Source organism: Anolis carolinensis, chromosome 2 (assembly GCF_035594765.1).
Source record: "Anolis carolinensis isolate JA03-04 chromosome 2, rAnoCar3.1.pri, whole genome shotgun sequence".
Taxonomy (NCBI): domain Eukaryota; kingdom Metazoa; phylum Chordata; class Lepidosauria; order Squamata; family Dactyloidae; genus Anolis; species Anolis carolinensis.
In genome coordinates, this window is record NC_085842.1 from 101,018,778 (window position 1) to 101,037,171 (window position 18,394).

The window sequence follows — 18,394 nt, forward strand, 5'->3', positions numbered from 1 at the left end:
GGAACTTCAATTCTCCAGAAAGTGGAGGAAGAAATAATGGCATTGACTGTCCTAGACCCAATGCTTGTGAAAAAAAGGAAGTGGTTGGTAAGGTGAAAGTCAGTAGACAGTACCTTTCTGAAGAACTCAAATTTAAAAGGCACATGCATGCGAATGAGTGGCAGCAATCTACCACAATTGTAGGGAGAATGTCAGGAGAGCAGAAGTCCAAAATAAACTTCAAACTATAGCAGATGTTTTTTAGCAACCCAGAAAAGTTTCACATTTGGACTCCTCGGAAGAACTAAGAAATAGAAACATCTATAGTTAAGAAAAGATTAAGGTATATGACTAAATAACAGCGGAAAGGCAGAATGTTACTTTATTTCCATCTTATCCTGCAAAGAAAACACTTGACATAGGAAAAATTGATCAAATGATGAAGGGAAGGAATTGTTGCTCAAGACAGGTAAAGAGGTGATTTGAGAGCGCTTAGCCATTATAAATGAGTGCAGATATTTAGGGGAGATCAGTGGTTTCCATCCATTTTCATCATCCTAGAGAGAAGCAAAAAATTGGGGCCAATTGATTCTGACATTCCCCCAGTGTTATTAAACATCAAGCTGGAAGAGATAGATAATATTTTATAAGCTGTGAACAGCATTCAAGATGATGTTGGCATGATGAAGATAAAATGTTCAGTAGAGATAAATATAAAGGTAAGCATTACACGGGGAAGTGAATACAGAGTGTCTTGCATCAAGTTTGGCAACAATGCATGGAAAAAGATCTTGGGCGTTTAGTAGACTACAAGTTAAAAAGCATTTAGATGTATAGCATGGTGACATTAAGTTAATGCAGTTCTATATTGCATCAAAAGGAATATAGTGTCCACATCATGAGAAGTGGTACTATTCCAGTCTTCTTAGGCTAAATATCTATATCTATATCTGACTATTTGAAGGCTATTAAAAGTGATATTTTTTTAAAAAAGGTTTAACAAAGTGTGAAAAATTGATGTCAATTTTCTGTTACCACTTCAGACTATGATATAATATACACTTAGCTGGAAATAAGCCTTGATTTCCCAAACTTTCTTATTGCTATGCATAGGACTACATTTTTACCTCTATATTTCTTTATAATAGAAGATTATAAAGAAAATGTATGTACTTCCTTCCTTTGTTTGTTTGTTTTAGAGTCTGCCTTTCTTCAGACTTCAGGGTGTATGTGTTGCACTGTTGTTGTCTGTCTTCATCTTATGGCAATCCTAAGGTGAACCTATAATAGGTTTTATGGGGCTGAGAGTGTACAACTGACCCAAGATCAACCAATGGGTTTCCATGGCTGAGTGGGGGGATTAAATGCTGGTCTCAAGAGTCGTAATCCAATGGTAAAAATATTATACAATACTACCCCTCTCAGGTTGTGTAATAACATATAAAACTAAAACTAAAATCACAAATGCACACGTGTTCTAAAATATAATAAAATAAATATAAATAAACGTCATTAAAAGACAAATCAAGCACTTATTCTCTGAATGTTTATACAAACAGATTTATCTTTAGCTGATAGCTAAAAAAAAACAACAGCATGGGGATAAATAGAGGGAGTTCAACCATCAGGATGCCACATATAATTCCCCTAAATTAGTCCTTTGTGAGGAGAAAAAGCGGGTTATAAATAAACATCATCATCATCATCATAATTAATAATAACGGCCATGCTACTTTGAGACTCTAGGAGCATAATAAGTAGTTGGAGCCAAAAAGTATCGCAGTTCAGAAAAAGAGAAATGACTGTAGATATAGGCTTCAAATTCTTGTGACTACTTCTCTCAACTTGCTTTACCGTAAGTCCCATTGTACTCTGTGGTGGTTATTTCTTGGTAAAGAACCAGTAGTGGTTTATGTGTTGAACTATGTCCCTGGAGACCAGGGCTCAAATCCCCACTTGGCCATTAAAGTGGATGACCATCGGCAAGTCACACATTCTCAGCTCCAGAAAACTCTGTGGTAAATTCACCTTTTTATCACCATGAATTGGAAATGACATGAAAGAACACAAAAACAACAAAGACATGTCTAGGATTATACTTCTCCTTTAAATGTATGTATGCCAAGCTCAGTGCTACTTGGATTAGCTTTCAGGTTAAAAAAATAGAGTCCCTCTGCTCTCTTATTATAATAAGTAGCTCTTCCTGAGAGCTTTTGCTCATGAATTTCTTTATTAACAATGTAATGCATGAATTCATTTTTAGGTGCTACAGTTATTAGAAGCATGTTCTGCCTACCTTACATCTTTCTGTTTCTTTGTTTACCATTTCTATATTATTATCCAATACACATTCAGTATAGAAATTAATCAAGTTCATAGAATGTTCACATCACAGTCATACAGTGTTCATTGAATGATCTAGAGATAGTATTATTAATTGCAGTGTGGTTTTAATTAAACATATTGGCAAGTTGTCTGGTTGCCTTTGGCTCTACTTGTGTTGTTGTTGATTAGTTATAAATATTTATGGATGATAAAAGATACATTTTCTCCCTTCACCTGTACATTTATACATTAACTGAAATTCCTTTGAAATGTCTGCAGTGTGCTATGTCAAATCAGAAAAATGCTTTAGCACTTCCCCCTTCCCTCCTTCTCCCTTTCCCCATGCATATGCATGGACAACTGTGCATTGTGTGCATGGGCATGAATTCCAGATTGGAGTAGGATGTATGTGTAGAGACAAAGTGAAAAGACAATTTATTATTTCTCAAGTCTCCCTGACAGTCACCATGAAGACCGTTTTCAGAAGCATACTTTATGTTTTTGATGTGTTACTTGTGTATGAAGGAATTGTGACGCCGTTTTCTACACAAACTGCAGAGCTGTGACAGTACCATGAAACGGTGTGAAAAATAATCACCAGGGACCGAAACTTGAAAAACTTGCACATATGAATTTTTTGAATGCATATCAGCTTTTTGTTCTCAGTAGAGGATGATTTCTGTGAATCTGTTTTAACAAAGAGGATACGTGTGTAAATTTTTGAGTTGCACTATATATACATACACACAGTATTCATAGTTGTGATTCCAAAATCATTGTTTTGACTTGGTGATGATTATTATGATGATCATAAATATCATCATTATCATCATAAATGTATCTGTTACCCATCTCTCCTAACATCTTGAGATAGGGTACTACAGGGTCAAAACATGTAGGCAGTGATGTATCCAAAATAGACGCTAAGTTGTTAAGAAAGCAGTTCCAATCTCTCCACATTATTTTGATGCCTATGGGATTCCACTTCTCTCAGCCAATTTACTTCTGACTTGTACTGGGCAATTAAACATCCTAGCAAATAGCCATTGCTCAAAAGGTTGGAATCAAAAGAGGTTCTTTGCTGCCTTCCCATATTCTGTTAGCATTCTTGAATATTGCAATAGAGCAGCAAAATTACAAAATAAAATCAAGAAATCCTTATTTAGATGTAATCCCCAATAACATCAGCAGAACTAATGCCTGAGAAGGCTTAAGTAGGATCTGTCAGAAATGGAAATCTTGATCGACCTGCATAATGAAATCTTATGTCTGGAGTGAAACTAAGACTTTAATTCCCAGTAGACATGTGTAAGTTTTTGTTGTAAACTGATCAGTTATCTTATGCTTTTCATTCAGAAGAAATGCAATGAGATATTGATATGTATCTGAACTTTAAAGGGTAAACAATTTGCCTAAATATTCAGCATGAGAGTTCCTGTGTCATCTACAAAAGAATCAAGAGCAGAGAACTGTGTTAATCCTCCTTTCCCAGTGTGGTGATCTCCAATTCTCATTACCAACTCCCATTGGCCATGACGGTTTGTGGTGATGGAGGCGATAGAGATCTCTTCTGGAGGATACCAAATTGGGAGACCTTCCAACATTTCATGGATAAAAATTGGGACATGTAGCTAAGCAACATCAGAATGTAGTCAAAGTGGTGAAAATATTAATGAAGAAAAACACACAAGATAGGAGAGACTGTTGTGTGACTATATTGGTGACAGCCTAGACAAGATGCAGGGACCACTTCTATTTAGTTCAGCATTGCAGTTACTGCCTTCTCCCATACATCTCAATCCTAATAAGTGATCAAATAATTTGGATGTTCTGTCTCATCCTGAAGATGTTCTTTTTTACTGCTGATGTTAGCATAAGAAAAAAAGTTATATTTGAATGTGAGGATAAAGGATTAAAGGCCCCGAGGAACTGTTATCTGGATATAATGTTGATTGGTGTTTAATTTAATTGGCTATAAATCTTCTCATTCCTGATTTATATTTTAAACAGGACTGTTTCCAAAGTTCATGCTAATCAGTAAGTCATTTTTCTCTATCAAACCAAATTTACAGACATGAGCATAAACAAAAGCATTCTGCTAAGAAGGTGACCTAGCTCTTTTACAAGTGGCATATTGGCAGTTAGCAGTTCAGTTTAATAAAACACTGTTGCTTATGCATAAATGTCTTTCAAAAGCATAAAGATGCAGAGAAGTGTGCACAGTGCCCATAATTGAGATAAATAATTGAGAATTGCTGGGAAAATGTTTTGCTTGCTAAATATTTATGAAATGTTTGAATAACTACAATATTGTAAACATATCCCATAGATTTCACTTAAGGCACAATTCAATGAGACCAAAAATACCTAATAATCTAAATCACTTCACCTTTATTTGATCCAGAAGTGAACCTGTACTAAACTCCCAACATGTTTACTTTCTAAGGTTTCCCTAACATTTAGATGCAGGAGGGCTTCTGTAACATCAACAGCTGTACGGAAGAAGACATTTGGGAAGCTGTGGCTCCTTGTTGCATAGTGTTACCGAGTGAGAAGGACATCAGCTGCCAAATTATTTATTTATTTTATTTATTTACAGTATTTATATTCCGCCCTTCTCACCCCGAAGGGGACTCAGGGCGGATCACAGTATAACACACATAGGGCAAACATTCAATGCCCATAAACACATCAAACAGAGACTGAGAGACACATGCAGAGGCAAGTTAACCTTCTTCTGAGGGGATGTTCGATTCTGGCCACAGGGGGGAGCAGCTGCTTCATCATCCACACTGACGGCACTTCCTCATTCCAGGTCGTAAATTAGTTAATCTTGCCTCCCCACTTTATAAGTGGTACCTTATCTCCTACTTGATAGATGCAACTATCTTTCGGGTTGCTAGGTCAGCAACGAGCAGGGGCTATTTTTTATTTTTAATTGACGGGTGCTCACCCCGCCACGGGCTGGCCTCGAACTCATGACCTCATGGTCAGAGTGATTTAAGGCAGCTGCTCAACAGCTGTGCCACAGCCCGGCCCCCAAATTCTTTTTTTTTTTTGCACCATGGAGAGGAAACAAGTGTCCCTTCGGACATGATTGGGCTGCAACTCCCATCATCTCCCCTCATTGAATAAGCTGTTAGAGCTGATGGGACTTGGAAGACCAGGAACATAAGGAAAGCAACACAGATTTGTACCGTTTTATACCAACTAATATTGACAGCTCCTGACAGGTAGAATTCTAGTATCAGCGTCAGAGTTTTCTCAAATGAGAGCAGGGCTTAGTAAATTCAAGTGAAAACCCCTCAAAAAACATTGTTGAAATGAGCTATGCAATTGCTTTCTGTGTTTTCCAAAAACACATCTACACAGCAGAATTAATGTGGTTTGACACTACTTTCACTGTCATAGGTTGTGCTTGCATCTCTATTGGTCGAGTAGATACAAGAATCCATGGTCACATCATGACTAGCTCCATTTAAACATTGCAAATGGTGGAAAGAGAAAACCTGCAAAAACCTCAGGTCCGACTTATTTGTACAGTAGAGTCTCACTTATCCAACACTCACTTATCCAACGTTCTGGATTATCCAACGCATTTTTGTAGTCAATGTTTTCAATACATCATGATATTTTGGTACTAAATTCGTAAATACAGTAATTACTACATAGCATTACTGCGTATTGAACTACTTTTTTGTCAAATTTGTTGTTAAACATGATGTTTTGGTGCTTAATTTGTAAAATCATAACCTAATTTGATGTTTAATAGGCTTCTCCTTAATCTCTCCTTATTATCCAACATATTCGCTTATCCAACGTTCTCACGGCTCGTTTATGTTGGATAAGCGAGACTCTACTGTATCTTGTCCAAAATAGGTACCGTTCACTTGTTGCAAATTGGCCTCAGTTATTGCATTAAAAACACTATACAACAGAAACTTTATGGAGGAATTCCCAGCATGTCAGATACGGCAAACTTGAAGGGAAAATCCAGGGGCATTTTCTTACTGTTTCAAATGCTTTTTAATCTGCTCCCTCCAGGAAGACAAAGAGTGTTTGATCATTTCAGAGATGTCTCTATCAACAAAGGTTTATAATGTCCTGCCTGTAGTTCATATAATTACTTTTACTCTCCTTGAGGTGGTGAAATTATTCTTAGACCTTTCAAGATTCTTTTATGAATTACCTTTTAAGATTAATATCTGTTATAACTGGTCTCCAGTCTTCATCCAGCTTTTCTGAAGGCACTTTTGCTTTGGTTTCTATAACAAAATTCAGTTTTTAAGAGAAAAACAACCAAATTGTGCTTATATCTTTCAAAATACAACAACTTTTTAGATATCCATTAGTATATATGTTGCTTTTAAATGGGCAGATGTCTTTCTGTGTGTACAATTACATAAACATAAGTCCCATTAAATTTAGTGGGGCTTACTTTGGAGCTGGCATCTATAGGATTGTCAATAAAACATAAAACTATATTTCTTTGATTCTAAGATGCCATTGATATTGTGTGTGTGTGTGTGTGTGTGTGTGTGTATGTGTGTGTGTGTGTGTGTATATGTGTGTGTGTGTGTGTGTCACCCATGATTCAAACCACCTTATCATGTTTAGAAATTTCCCAGTCATAGGACACTTCAACCTCTTCTGGTTGTCATGCCTAGCCCTCCATAATTGGAAAGAGGCAGAAGTGTCCTGAAAAGGAAGGAACTCCAGCAATCTAACCTCATCACATTGAGAAATCTTCCCCTCGTAGAACACTTCAGCCTCTTTTCAAGCAGGAAGAGCAATGGAGCTCATCATATGCTCCAGGGTTGAAAAGAGGCAGAAATGTCCTGAAAGGTGGGAACTCTGAACAGGGGCCATTGTGTTCAGTGCTCCTACTAGGCTTGTGCATTTTGGCTGAACCTCGATCCCTTTTTGCTACATTAATATGGGGGGGGGGTGTCCATTTTTACATGCCTCCCAAAAATGGGTGGTCAGCTGAACAGCCATTTTAACCTGGAGCGCTGTCTCTTAGAATATAGAATCAGAATCATAGAGTTGGAAGAGACCTCACAGGCCATCCAGTCCAACCCCCTGCCAAGAAGCAGGAAAATTACATTCAAAGACCCCCGACAGATGGCCATCTTGCATCCTATGGAGTTTGGTGCAGAACAGTAGGATCCCATGGAAAGCAATGGTTTTAGCCTGGATCAGTGCCACTTGTATCCTATGGGGTATGGTGCAGAACAATAGGATCCCATGGAAGGAAATAGTTTTAAACTGGTATCCTTTGATGTAAGGGGCTTTGGGCAGGGCAAGAGATCTCTTGGTTTTCAGATATTGTTGTTTCTCCCGATTTTTTTAATCAAATAATACTGGCCTTGTGATGAATGTAAAAGATGATTGTATTGCCAGCAATAAAATTTCCACGTGTGAGTGTGTATGTGATGAAGAGGCAGAACCCAAAAAGGGACTGCTGATGATATAAAAGGGGTGATTGACTACTCTTAAAGGCATGTTCGCAGACACACACCATTCTGAGAGATGTTTATATGGGAAAATATGCATCTTGGAATCTATGAAAAAAAATGATTATGCCCCTTGGAAGAAGACTGGATAATCCAGTGTCACTCACTTTATCTGTTGATACTGATGAAAATGAAAAAAAAAAAAAAACAGAATAGAAACTCAGCTGCTGGATTGAGCAGGAAAACAGGCTATAACTGCCATATATATGTGATATTTTTCAAAACCATAATCGGTTCCTTTGTCATACACTTTTTATCTTCCTTTGCAAAGTGTGTGAGGGTTTTACAGTTTGATTATTCTGTGTGTTTGGGCTCTCTTGAGGTTTTTTTTTTTATTATTATTATTATTCTGATTGACAGGATGATGTTTGTGCAATTTGACAACTTCTCAGGCTGCAAATTAAATGTTTTATGGCCTGTTGAAAAGGTGAAAAGAAAGCAACATCTGCCACAATCACATACATAAGAAATTTCTAAACCTGCTGGAAGGTGATTTATCAGACAAGCTCTGACAAGCAGAGTGAGTATAAATGGCATGGATTACTTCTAAACCAACAGTGAATTTCCTACATTAGGAAAAAGTAGGGGACATAAACAAGTTTTTTTTAATATTTGGGAGGCTTCTTGTATGCAATGAAATTGTTCTTTTGTCTTCAATTTGGCCTTCCCTCAAAAGCTCTGCTTGGGGAACATGAAACCCTCAAACTACTTATGGGGAAATATTTATAACTGCAAAACCATTTTGTGCCTGAATATTGACCACCAGCTTTGAGTGCTTCATCCACTCCTGCTATGTTTGTAGCATTGATTGTATCCTCAGAGTTTATATATGTCTAGTTTGTATATTTCAGGTGGAAAATGTTCCATTTGAGGTTAATGAAATTAGAATGGACTGGAATCTAGAGTTTGTTCATTCTATATACATTAATCAATGGAGACTGTCCTTGCTTCAATATCTAAAATTCTTTAAATTCAGAACTTTGGTTCAGCAAATATAGTTTGAAATATAGCGGATACCATTATAACAGTTAAGAAATAAAGTCAACTTCAGATAAATATTCGCAATGTAATACTGATGATGGGGCCCTGTATCGTATAATGGGATGTAGACAGTCGTTAGTTGTCGGTTATGTTACAACATATCAATTTTGTACCAGAAAAATCTTGTAATGTTTGTTTATATACATGTTCTTTTAAATTATAACCCTGAGACATTGAATTCAGTGAATGCTCAATGTATCTGTACCCTGCATGCTTTCCCTTTTGCCTAAAGATTTGTATTCCAAGTCAGGAAAGGAAAGCACACTCCATCTATAGACACTCACCCACTCACTCTTTCTCACACAGGAACATCAAAAGTAAGTCTGGAAATATAGCCAAAGGGAGCTGCAGTAGGAGTAGCAATAACTGAAAATTGTCAGAAGTTGCTTGTATGATCAGACAAAGAGACTGGAAAGATACTGTTGAAAAATAATTAGTTACATTAATTTTTCCAAGTGTCCAAATTATTTAGTTATCACTATAGTCATTTAAAAAAATATTTGCTTTCCTACTTTTTAAAGGAGCTAAAGTGATTGCTTTTAGCTATTTTTTAGAAATTTGAATGCTATCAGCTGCTGATCTATGACCTCAATCCACCCACCTTGTATCCCTTCAGCAGACATGACCAACTATAAGGCAGCAGCATAAACCAGTATGCAAAATTATTCCTCTTCCATTTTGGCGGGGGGGGGGGGGGGGAATTCCCCATAACTAGTAAAAGAATTAAAATTACAATTATGAGAAGGAGCCCATTATCCTCCCATTCAGCTACCATCCTAATGAAGTAAAATAATGACCTCCATTATTAGGGAAATGAATGAATTTTAAGTAATGTATAAGCTTTGAGTAGGGGCTTATGAACCTGGCTTTTAGGTTATTTCACTGACATGTCTCCACAACAATGTGGAATTTGACTCTTTATCGTTCTCATTTCTCACTAATAGATCCAGAGGAGTCATAGCAGCAGTCCCTGGTTTTCTCTCACATGGATAGACTAATTCTTCCTGGCAAGGACAGAGATTATATGGTGTTTTAAAGATGAGGTTCCCCCTACCATCACAGCTGGGATTGCTTCAACTCTTGCATTACAGATAATTTGACAGCAACTAATGGCTGTCTGTATTGGATATCTTACCTAGGCAACTTGTTAAAACGAGGGAACAAGCTTCATTTTTATGCTGTTCTCAACCACTCTACAAATTGATGCATGAGACACCAATAACACCGTAACTGTGTAAGTAAACAGAAGCAGCTGTTTGACTCTTAGCAATAATTTACTGGTAGTTTAGAGTAATAGAAAATGTTTGGGAGGTGGAATTGATGAAGGAAAGAAATGAGGGGACAGAAATAGCATGCCATTGAAAAGTAAAAGGTAGACGGCAGCAGTGGTGAAATGGGTTCTTCTCATTTTCTGCCACTTTTATTGTGACAAAAATCACTACATCACTGTGTGTAATTACTGGGCACAGTGCTTTAAAGCAGAATGGCATAGCCTCCCATAAGCTGTCTCACCCACTTCACCAATGATCAGGAATGCTGGGAGATAAAGTCCAGTAACATCTGGAGAGCCACCTCAGCATTCAAAGGCTATCCATCTTGTAAACAGTAAAACCATTCTAATAGTTTTGATTCATGATAGCAGTAGATGCTGTGGGTAGCACCAGATCCCTGGCCATTTTCCTGAGCTGTCCCACCGCAGGGCCCTTCCACACAGCCATATAACCCAGAATATCAAGGCAGAAAATCCCACAATATCTGCTTTTAACTGGGTTACCTGAATCCACACTGCCATATATTCCAGTTCAAAGCAGAAAATGTGGGATTTTAATCAGCTGTGTGGAAGGGGCTTTAGATGGACTTCCTGTCTTGTTTTGACATTGAGCCAATTCTGACATAATTTCTTCAAGATCCTTGCAGCCTCAGAATTTTTGATAGTCAACAGCTGTATTTTTCACCCTGATATTGTTGGAGGCAGCATGGCTTCACACCAGAGAAGAGGAATGTGTCTCTTTGGATGTTACTGTAATTTCCCCTCATCTGTCATCATTGGCTCTCCTGATTAGGACTGATGAGCATTGCAATCCAGCAACATCCGAAGGGCCACGGGTTTCTCAGATACGTTGTATATGATTATTTCCAACCTTGGTTCCCCAAATGTTGGACTGCCATCCCCATCCTCCCCCCATCTGGTATAGATAGTGCTCAGAGGTGTTCAATAATAACTAGTGGTCCAAGGTTGGGAATCCTTGCTCTTTGTTGTAGGGCAATGTTGTAGGGATATAGGAATACCCTATACTGAGTCCGGCCATGCATTGTCTTGGCAGAAGGGGAGAGGGGCGGACACAGATTGAGCATCCCTTGTCTGAAATTGCAAAATCCAAAATTGTCCACGTAGATGGGTGAGCTAATGACCCCTTTGCTTTCTGATGGTATATGCAAACTTTTTTTCACACAGAAAATTATGTAAAATATTGTGTTTAAAATTACCTTTAGGCTATAGGTATATATAAGATATTTATAAAAGATAATAGTCCATAGGTATATATAAGGCATATATAAAACTTAAAGGAATTCATTGTTCAGATTTGGGTCCCATCTTTCATTATGTATATATGCAAATACAGCTATTCTGAAATCCAAAACCATCTGAAACCCAAAATACTTCTAGTCCCAAGCATTTCAGATGAGAAATGCTCAGGCTCAACCCAGACTTCAAAAATGATGTGGTGTCTTCATTATCAGTTTAGATACACATGATGCAGCAAAAGGATATCACAGCAAAGCTTAGTTCAAAGTTAGTTTTGGTGACACTAGCAAAGCTGCAGCATAATTTAAATGAAAATAACAAATATAATAGATTCAAAAGAGGATAAACAGAAAATAAAAAGTGAAAATGTATTAAAATTCCTTTGTCTTGTTGTTATGAATGCAAGTAAAACCAATTCACAGAAAACCCTAATCTACTTCTATTTTCTGAAAGAGGAAAAGGCATCATTTGGGGTTTTTTCCTCAAGGTATGCAGCATAATCTGTGCTTCCAGGCAACCAGTTTTCTCTGTTATGTATGTATTTCAATTCAATAGGATAAAGTCTAACACATCACTGTTATCTCATTATTAGAGAAATGGGCACCCTACAACACAAAATGTTCAAATCCATGGTATGATAAACATTTTGCTATGATTAATAAATTTGTTTAAAAAAATATTAACAAATGTGCTAGATATTAAGCTTTTGTGATGTAATGGAGAATGTGCCAGGGATCATCAGAGAGGGATTTAATCAGAGTTCAAATTTGCTGAGCGGTCTTGAAGAAATCATTGTATATTGGCAGATCTATATCAATGGGGGTAGCAAATCTACTCTTAATTTTCAGTGTGAACTTTAAAGGAAGCATCTTAAGATGCAGAATGTATTTTGGAGATACTGCTCGGCAGTTCAGATAGCTCCTTCATATCTAAAGTGGATGACTGTGGTTAAAATGAGATACTTATGCTGCCTGATTTCTTTTGTATAATTGAAAGATATGAAATACCAAGAACTAGGAAGTCCAACTCATGTCTTGGGCATTATTTGCAAATATTTACAACTAAGGGTTGTATGTGTGTTTGTGTGTATGAATTCTTTTACAAAAGATGAATATAGTGGAAGTGCATGTACTTTCTTATTTTCACAATCCCTGGTTTTTATCTATTTTCTTTTTCTTTTAAAAAGGAGGAGCAGACTTTCTTCTTTCTGTTCTGCCACACATCTAGAGCTTCATTTGAATATCTGCAAACTCTTCTCCCTTTTATTTTAGGCTTTTTCTCTTATCCCTGTATTTCAGATAAGAAACTTAGGGCCCTTCCACACAGCCGTATATGCCAGAATATCAAGGCAGATATCAATATCTGCTTTGAACTGGTTTATCTGAGTAAAATGTGAGATTTTCTGCCTTGGTATTCTGGGATATAGAGCTGCATGGAAGGGCCCTGAGTGAAAATGGTTTTCCAAAGCTTTCATGGAAAATTTCGATTGCATTCATAGCTGGAATTTAAGTGTGATTGGAGATAGCCCCATTTACAAAAACTCATTTTCTTCATCAATGTGCTACTTGCATCTATGTAAGCCATGTGGCAAATCATTTTGAAACCCTGGGGGAAGTTTCAATGCTACTTGTGTTAAACTACCACACACATTCAAACCAGGATGAAAGGGGAAGGGGCAAATCCCACTGGCTTAGAATCTGAATTGATTCTCTGGACTGTGGCCCATGTGTTTTAAGAAGCATACTTGATTCTTGGTGGTGGTAGTGATATTGTTGTGCCTTCAAGTTGTTTCCAACTTTATGGTGAACCTAAAACGAACCTATCACAGAGTTTTCTTGGCAAGACTTATTCAGAAGAGGCTTCCCTTTGCCTTCCCTTTGTGACTTGCCCAAGATTGTCCGGGGGCTTCCACGATTAAGTGGGGAGTTGAACCCTGGCCTTCATAGCTGTATCTAATTCTCTTATCACTACACCACGCTGACTCACTTGCTTCTTGTGGAAAAATAATATTCAGAGGAGTCACAATAGATTTACTGTACATTATGTTTCCTAAATTGCATATCATTTTCACTGCTGGCAGCACTGGTAATATTAGATAAAATGCTTACCAATTGGTGGAACATGATTGGCCTACCAGTTGGAAATTGCTGTCTTTGAAGAAACAGTGCTCTGGACATAATTCTGTTATATGACACCCTCAACATAACCCATGCATTTTCTCAGTATGTTTCATAGGTTAAATTTGAAGATGAAGAGAACCAATGGATCAGAATTCAAAATGACAGATTAGAGAGCTGAATTGGATTATTGCTGAAACAAATTAGAGAAATAATTTGGCGACTAAAATGATTAAGGGTCTGGAGAACAAGCCCTATGAGGAGCGGCTTAAAGAGCTTGGCATGTTTAGCCTGCAGAAGAGAAGGCTGAGAGGAGACATGATAGCCATGTACAAATATGTGAAGGGAAGTCATAGGGAGGAGGGAGCAAGCTTGTTTTCTGCTGCCCTGCAGATTAGGACAAGGAACAATGGCTTCAAACTACAGGAAAGGAGATTCCACCTGAACATCAGGAAGAACTTCCTCACTATGAGGGCTGTTCAGCAGTGGAACTCTCTCCCCCGGGCTGTGGTGGAGGCTCCTTCTTTGGAGGCTTTTAAGCAGAGGCTGGATGGCCATCTGTCGGGGGTGCTTTGAATGCGATTTCCTGCTTCTTGGCAGGGGGTTGGACTGGATGGCCCATGAAGTCTCTTCCAACTCTACTATTCTATGATTCTATGAAATGAATTTCAATATGGAGAAATGCAAGGTCATATTAGGAAGGAAAAATGAAATTCACAGATTTAGGATGAGTGGCACCTGTCTCAACAACATTACATGTAAAAGAGATTCAAGGATCATAGTAGACCATAAATTGAACATGGCTGAACAGTGTGATGCAGCAGCTAAAAAAGCCATTGCAATTCTAGGTTGCATCAATAGGAATATAGCATCATTCTAGATTGAGGGAAACAATAGTACCGCTGTATCTGATTTGGTCAGATTTTATCTGAAACACTGTTTCCAGTTCTGGGCACCACAGTTCATGAAAGATATTGACAAGGTGGAATGTGTCCAGAGGAGGGTGACCAAAAGGAAACCATGCTCTGAGAAGAGTGGTTTAAGGAGCTGGGTAGGTTTAGCCTAGAGAAAAGAAGGCAAAGAAGTGACACTATAATCATGTTTAAATATTTGAAAGGCAGTCAGCTTGTTTCTGTTGCTCCAAAGACTAAGATGGAAAAGAGATTCCACCTAATCATTAGAAGAAACTTTCTGATGGGAAGGGCTGTTTGACAGTGGAATATAATGCCTTGGAGTCACCTTCTCCGAGTTTTTTTAATAGGCTGGATAGCCATCTGTTGGGAGTGTTTTGATTGGGTATTCCTGCATTGCAAAGGGTTAGACTGGGTGGTCCTTGTGGTCTCTTTCAGTTCTATAATTCAAGGTATGCTTCTAAGAATGTGTCTGTTTTCTGTCTGTTATTCAAACAAAATATTAAAAGTCCAAAGTATATCCGTACGGACAATATTTGGGTCTTTTCTTATTGGATTTCTATTCGTACTATGTTATCAGTTTTAAATCCATTTGAGTCACCAAATTGAATACAAAAAGCTACAGTTATATTACATTGTAAGGATCCTTATAAATAAGTGTACGCAAACTACTTACAATTTGCATCTTTGTTCAATTCAGTTACCTTTCGTTTTTTGAAATTGTGAGCCAGTCTACCTGTAGACATGGACAAACTCTGGCCCTCCAGGTGTTTTGGACTTTAACTCCCAGAAATCCCAGCTATCTTACCAGCAGTTAGGAATTGTGGGAGTTGAAGTCCAAAACACCTGGAAGGCCGAAGTTTGCCACTGTGGTCTGTTTTGATTTTTAGTCAATATAAAAATTGTTCCTTTTCAATTTTTGTGGATGATGATTCGTGAGGAAAGCAACGCCAGCAATATTATTGTAGCTTTGCTTTCCTTGCTTGTTTATTTGGAAGAGGGGAGTTGGGGGGATAATATTACAGACTAAACTGCATATATTTTCAGCAGTGTTTTTCTCTCTGAATAATAAAGTAACAGGAATTTTCTTGGTGGAGTCTGAACTCCCACATAGTTTTGGGTTCAGAGCACTCAAAATGTCCTCAGACAAGCCCAAATGAGATAATCTTGCTCCTTAGAGCCATTCTTTGTTCAGGGTCTAAATGTGTGCTCTGACCCTGCAAAGTTAAGCAAATCTAAGGGAATGACAGACCAGTGCCTTTTTTTTTTTACTAAATACTAGCATTGTACCTCAGAATGGCAGTTCTGTTGCATATTCTGTTGCAAAATGAAACCCCATAGAGGATCAATGTTCTGCAGTACATATGAGTTGGGGCACTGAAGGTTGGCATGGCCAGCCCACTCCCAGTAGTGGTGGTACTAAAGGGGTTGTTACAGAATCCTATTGGAGTCCCTATATCATTGCAGTGCTGCTTATTAGTGTGAGAGAAATGGATACATCACTCTCTAGCACCCTGCTCACCAGCACTGCAGAACTCCATCCCTTGGTGCGGCTGCCTGGATATTGAGAAGATAGAGATCAGGTCAGACATGGATAGTATCATGGTTAATGCATGGTCTCAACCATCGTGTTGATTTTCAGTGCTTTGAAAAGTCTTTTTTTGGACTGCAGCTCCTAGAATTCACCAGCCACATGGTCACCATGTCAGATGGGGGATTCTAGTAATTGTAGCTTCAAAACTCTTGATTGGGAATTGCATGGCATTCCAATACATGTGAGCAAAGTGGGAAGAACTACATGGAAAGAATACATAAAAAACAGATTTCCCTTTATGCTCTATGATTAGCGTCACTATTGGGGGGTGGGAACTAATACTGTACTTTCCTGAAGGATGATTTTTTTGTTGTCATTGTTCTAAAATAAAAAAAAACAGCAATGCTTCAGGTCTTGCCTGAACCAGCATTTTATTTCATCAGTTGGTTGACATTTGTTTTTCAGATGCAGGACACAAAGGAAATGGCACTTTCGTGCTTTGGTGCCTCAGCTTTTGGTACCGATCTTAAAATATTTGGTTTGAAAAAACTGATAGTATTAGAAATTGAAATTTGAATCATTACCATAAATGCTAATAACACTAAGTAACAAAATTTGCAAAAATGATGTTCCTGATTTGAAAGTGTTATTTCCTGTTTAATTGTGTGGTACTGTATTTACATTGAAAGTAATTATTATACTGCAGAGACTTCATTTTTGTGGCTGCCACAAACTATGTTGAATTGGTTGAGATTCTGTATGATATTCATTGAAAAACTATAGCAAAATGCTGCAGGATGTCCCGCAAAAACAAAGTTTTTGCAGTTTAATAAACTTTTACTGATCTGTACAGTAATAAGTGGATAGGTAGTCAATGAATGAAGATTTTTTAATTTGAAATTTCTGAGATTCAGAATATACAAAACATTTTTACACAACTAACCACTGTCTCTTTCTGCTTCCTTATTCTCTGCCAAAATATTTGGTCTACAAAGATCAATGGTAAAGCACAGGTTTTGCATGCAAGAAGGAACCGGGGATCCCAAATGCAATTTTTATGATCAAATATCTAACAGGCCCATTCCTCTCTGGACCCATCTTCACTTAACTATATAATTGGAGGGTGTGGGTAAGAAGGAGAAGGGAGGGATGACAAAAAACAGAATGGAAAGGTATATATGAGAATAGAGAAAGAGAGTGGGGAGAGAAATGCGGGGAAAATAAATGGGGATGGGTCTGAGGAAATCTTTTGCACTGTGTAACACAATAAATACAAAGAGATTCATTACAGCTCCGACTTACCATTTTTGCTATTGTTGTTGCATGATACATAATAGAAATCATTGCAGAATATAGTCAAGGGAGACAATAACTTGCTGAAGAGATTGTATCTTTTCATAAGACTGAACACTTCCTTTTATACAGGCCCATGGCAGTGGGAGGATCTGTCCTTTGGATTGCAAGGGCCCCAAAATAGTATGTAATAATTGCATATTATTGTTCCACAAAATACAAAAGAAAGCAGGTGACAACATAATCACTAGAGGAGGGGAAGTTACTGAACAGATGTAGTTATTTACTTCATTTCTACCCCACCTTTCTCACTCAAAGGGACTCAAGGCGTGCACAGATGCACAATGTACCCTCCTCTGCAGACTCCATGCACCTTTGTGCTGGAATCTTTAACCTGGTACGATTTCTGCAGTTAAATCAATAGCACAAGAAGAAGTTGAGCTTTTGAAGTGGCTTCAAGATCTCCATACCCTTTAAACAAATTCTAAACTCTGAGGAAAATCATAATGAGGGGGAAATGAACTTTACCACCTTTGGTAACCATCGCTTCCTTATGACCAAAACTGTGTTCTAAGCTCAGGCAACAAATTCTCAGCAGATATGACAAAGGGCAGATGCATCCTGGGAGGTTTTGCAGAGATAATTTTTCCTAAGCCTTGTCTGCTGTCAGCAGGCAAAGCTGCAGTTTCTCTCTTGACTATTCTTGCCAACTCATATGAAGACCTTTCTCTGCCTTTTGCTACAGGAAGGCATGCCCCAAACGTTGAGCTCTGCCAGCATGTTTACTCCCTGTGGCTTCAGCCCTCATCATCTCCATCCATCCAAAGACGACGATAAAGGAGGGCTGATCTTTCAAGATGGAAACCTTACCTCGGCATCTCTGGATGCCTTAATCCAACATCTTATACCTACAGCAGACTACTACCCTGAGGTAACTACTTCATTTTGATGAACTGGAACATTGTCTTTTGAAACCTATCTGTATGTATGTATGTTTTAATTAAGAATGTTTCTTTTTAAACAGTGTGCAATTGCAAGAGAATGTAATATTAAAGCTTTTCCTATTCGTGGTAGCTATATGCTTCCTCCAGGATCAAAGGCACTGTGCCTGTGAATGCTAATTGCTCAGAAACAAGAGTGCCTTCTGCTTT

General features: G+C 38.0%; 1 protein-coding gene across 2 annotated transcripts in view; it reads left to right on the plus strand.

The window, feature by feature from the left end:
- Positions 1-18,394, plus strand: part of rasgef1c (RasGEF domain family member 1C) — a 122,460-nt gene that overhangs the window by 56,627 nt on the left and 47,439 nt on the right. For both annotated transcript variants that reach the window (XM_062970308.1, XM_003217468.4), the window contains exon 2: positions 17,989-18,174. In XM_062970308.1, coding sequence (XP_062826378.1) covers positions 17,995-18,174 — 180 coding nt within the window. In that variant the 5' untranslated portion in view covers positions 17,989-17,994. The remainder of the gene's footprint in view (positions 1-17,988; positions 18,175-18,394) is intronic.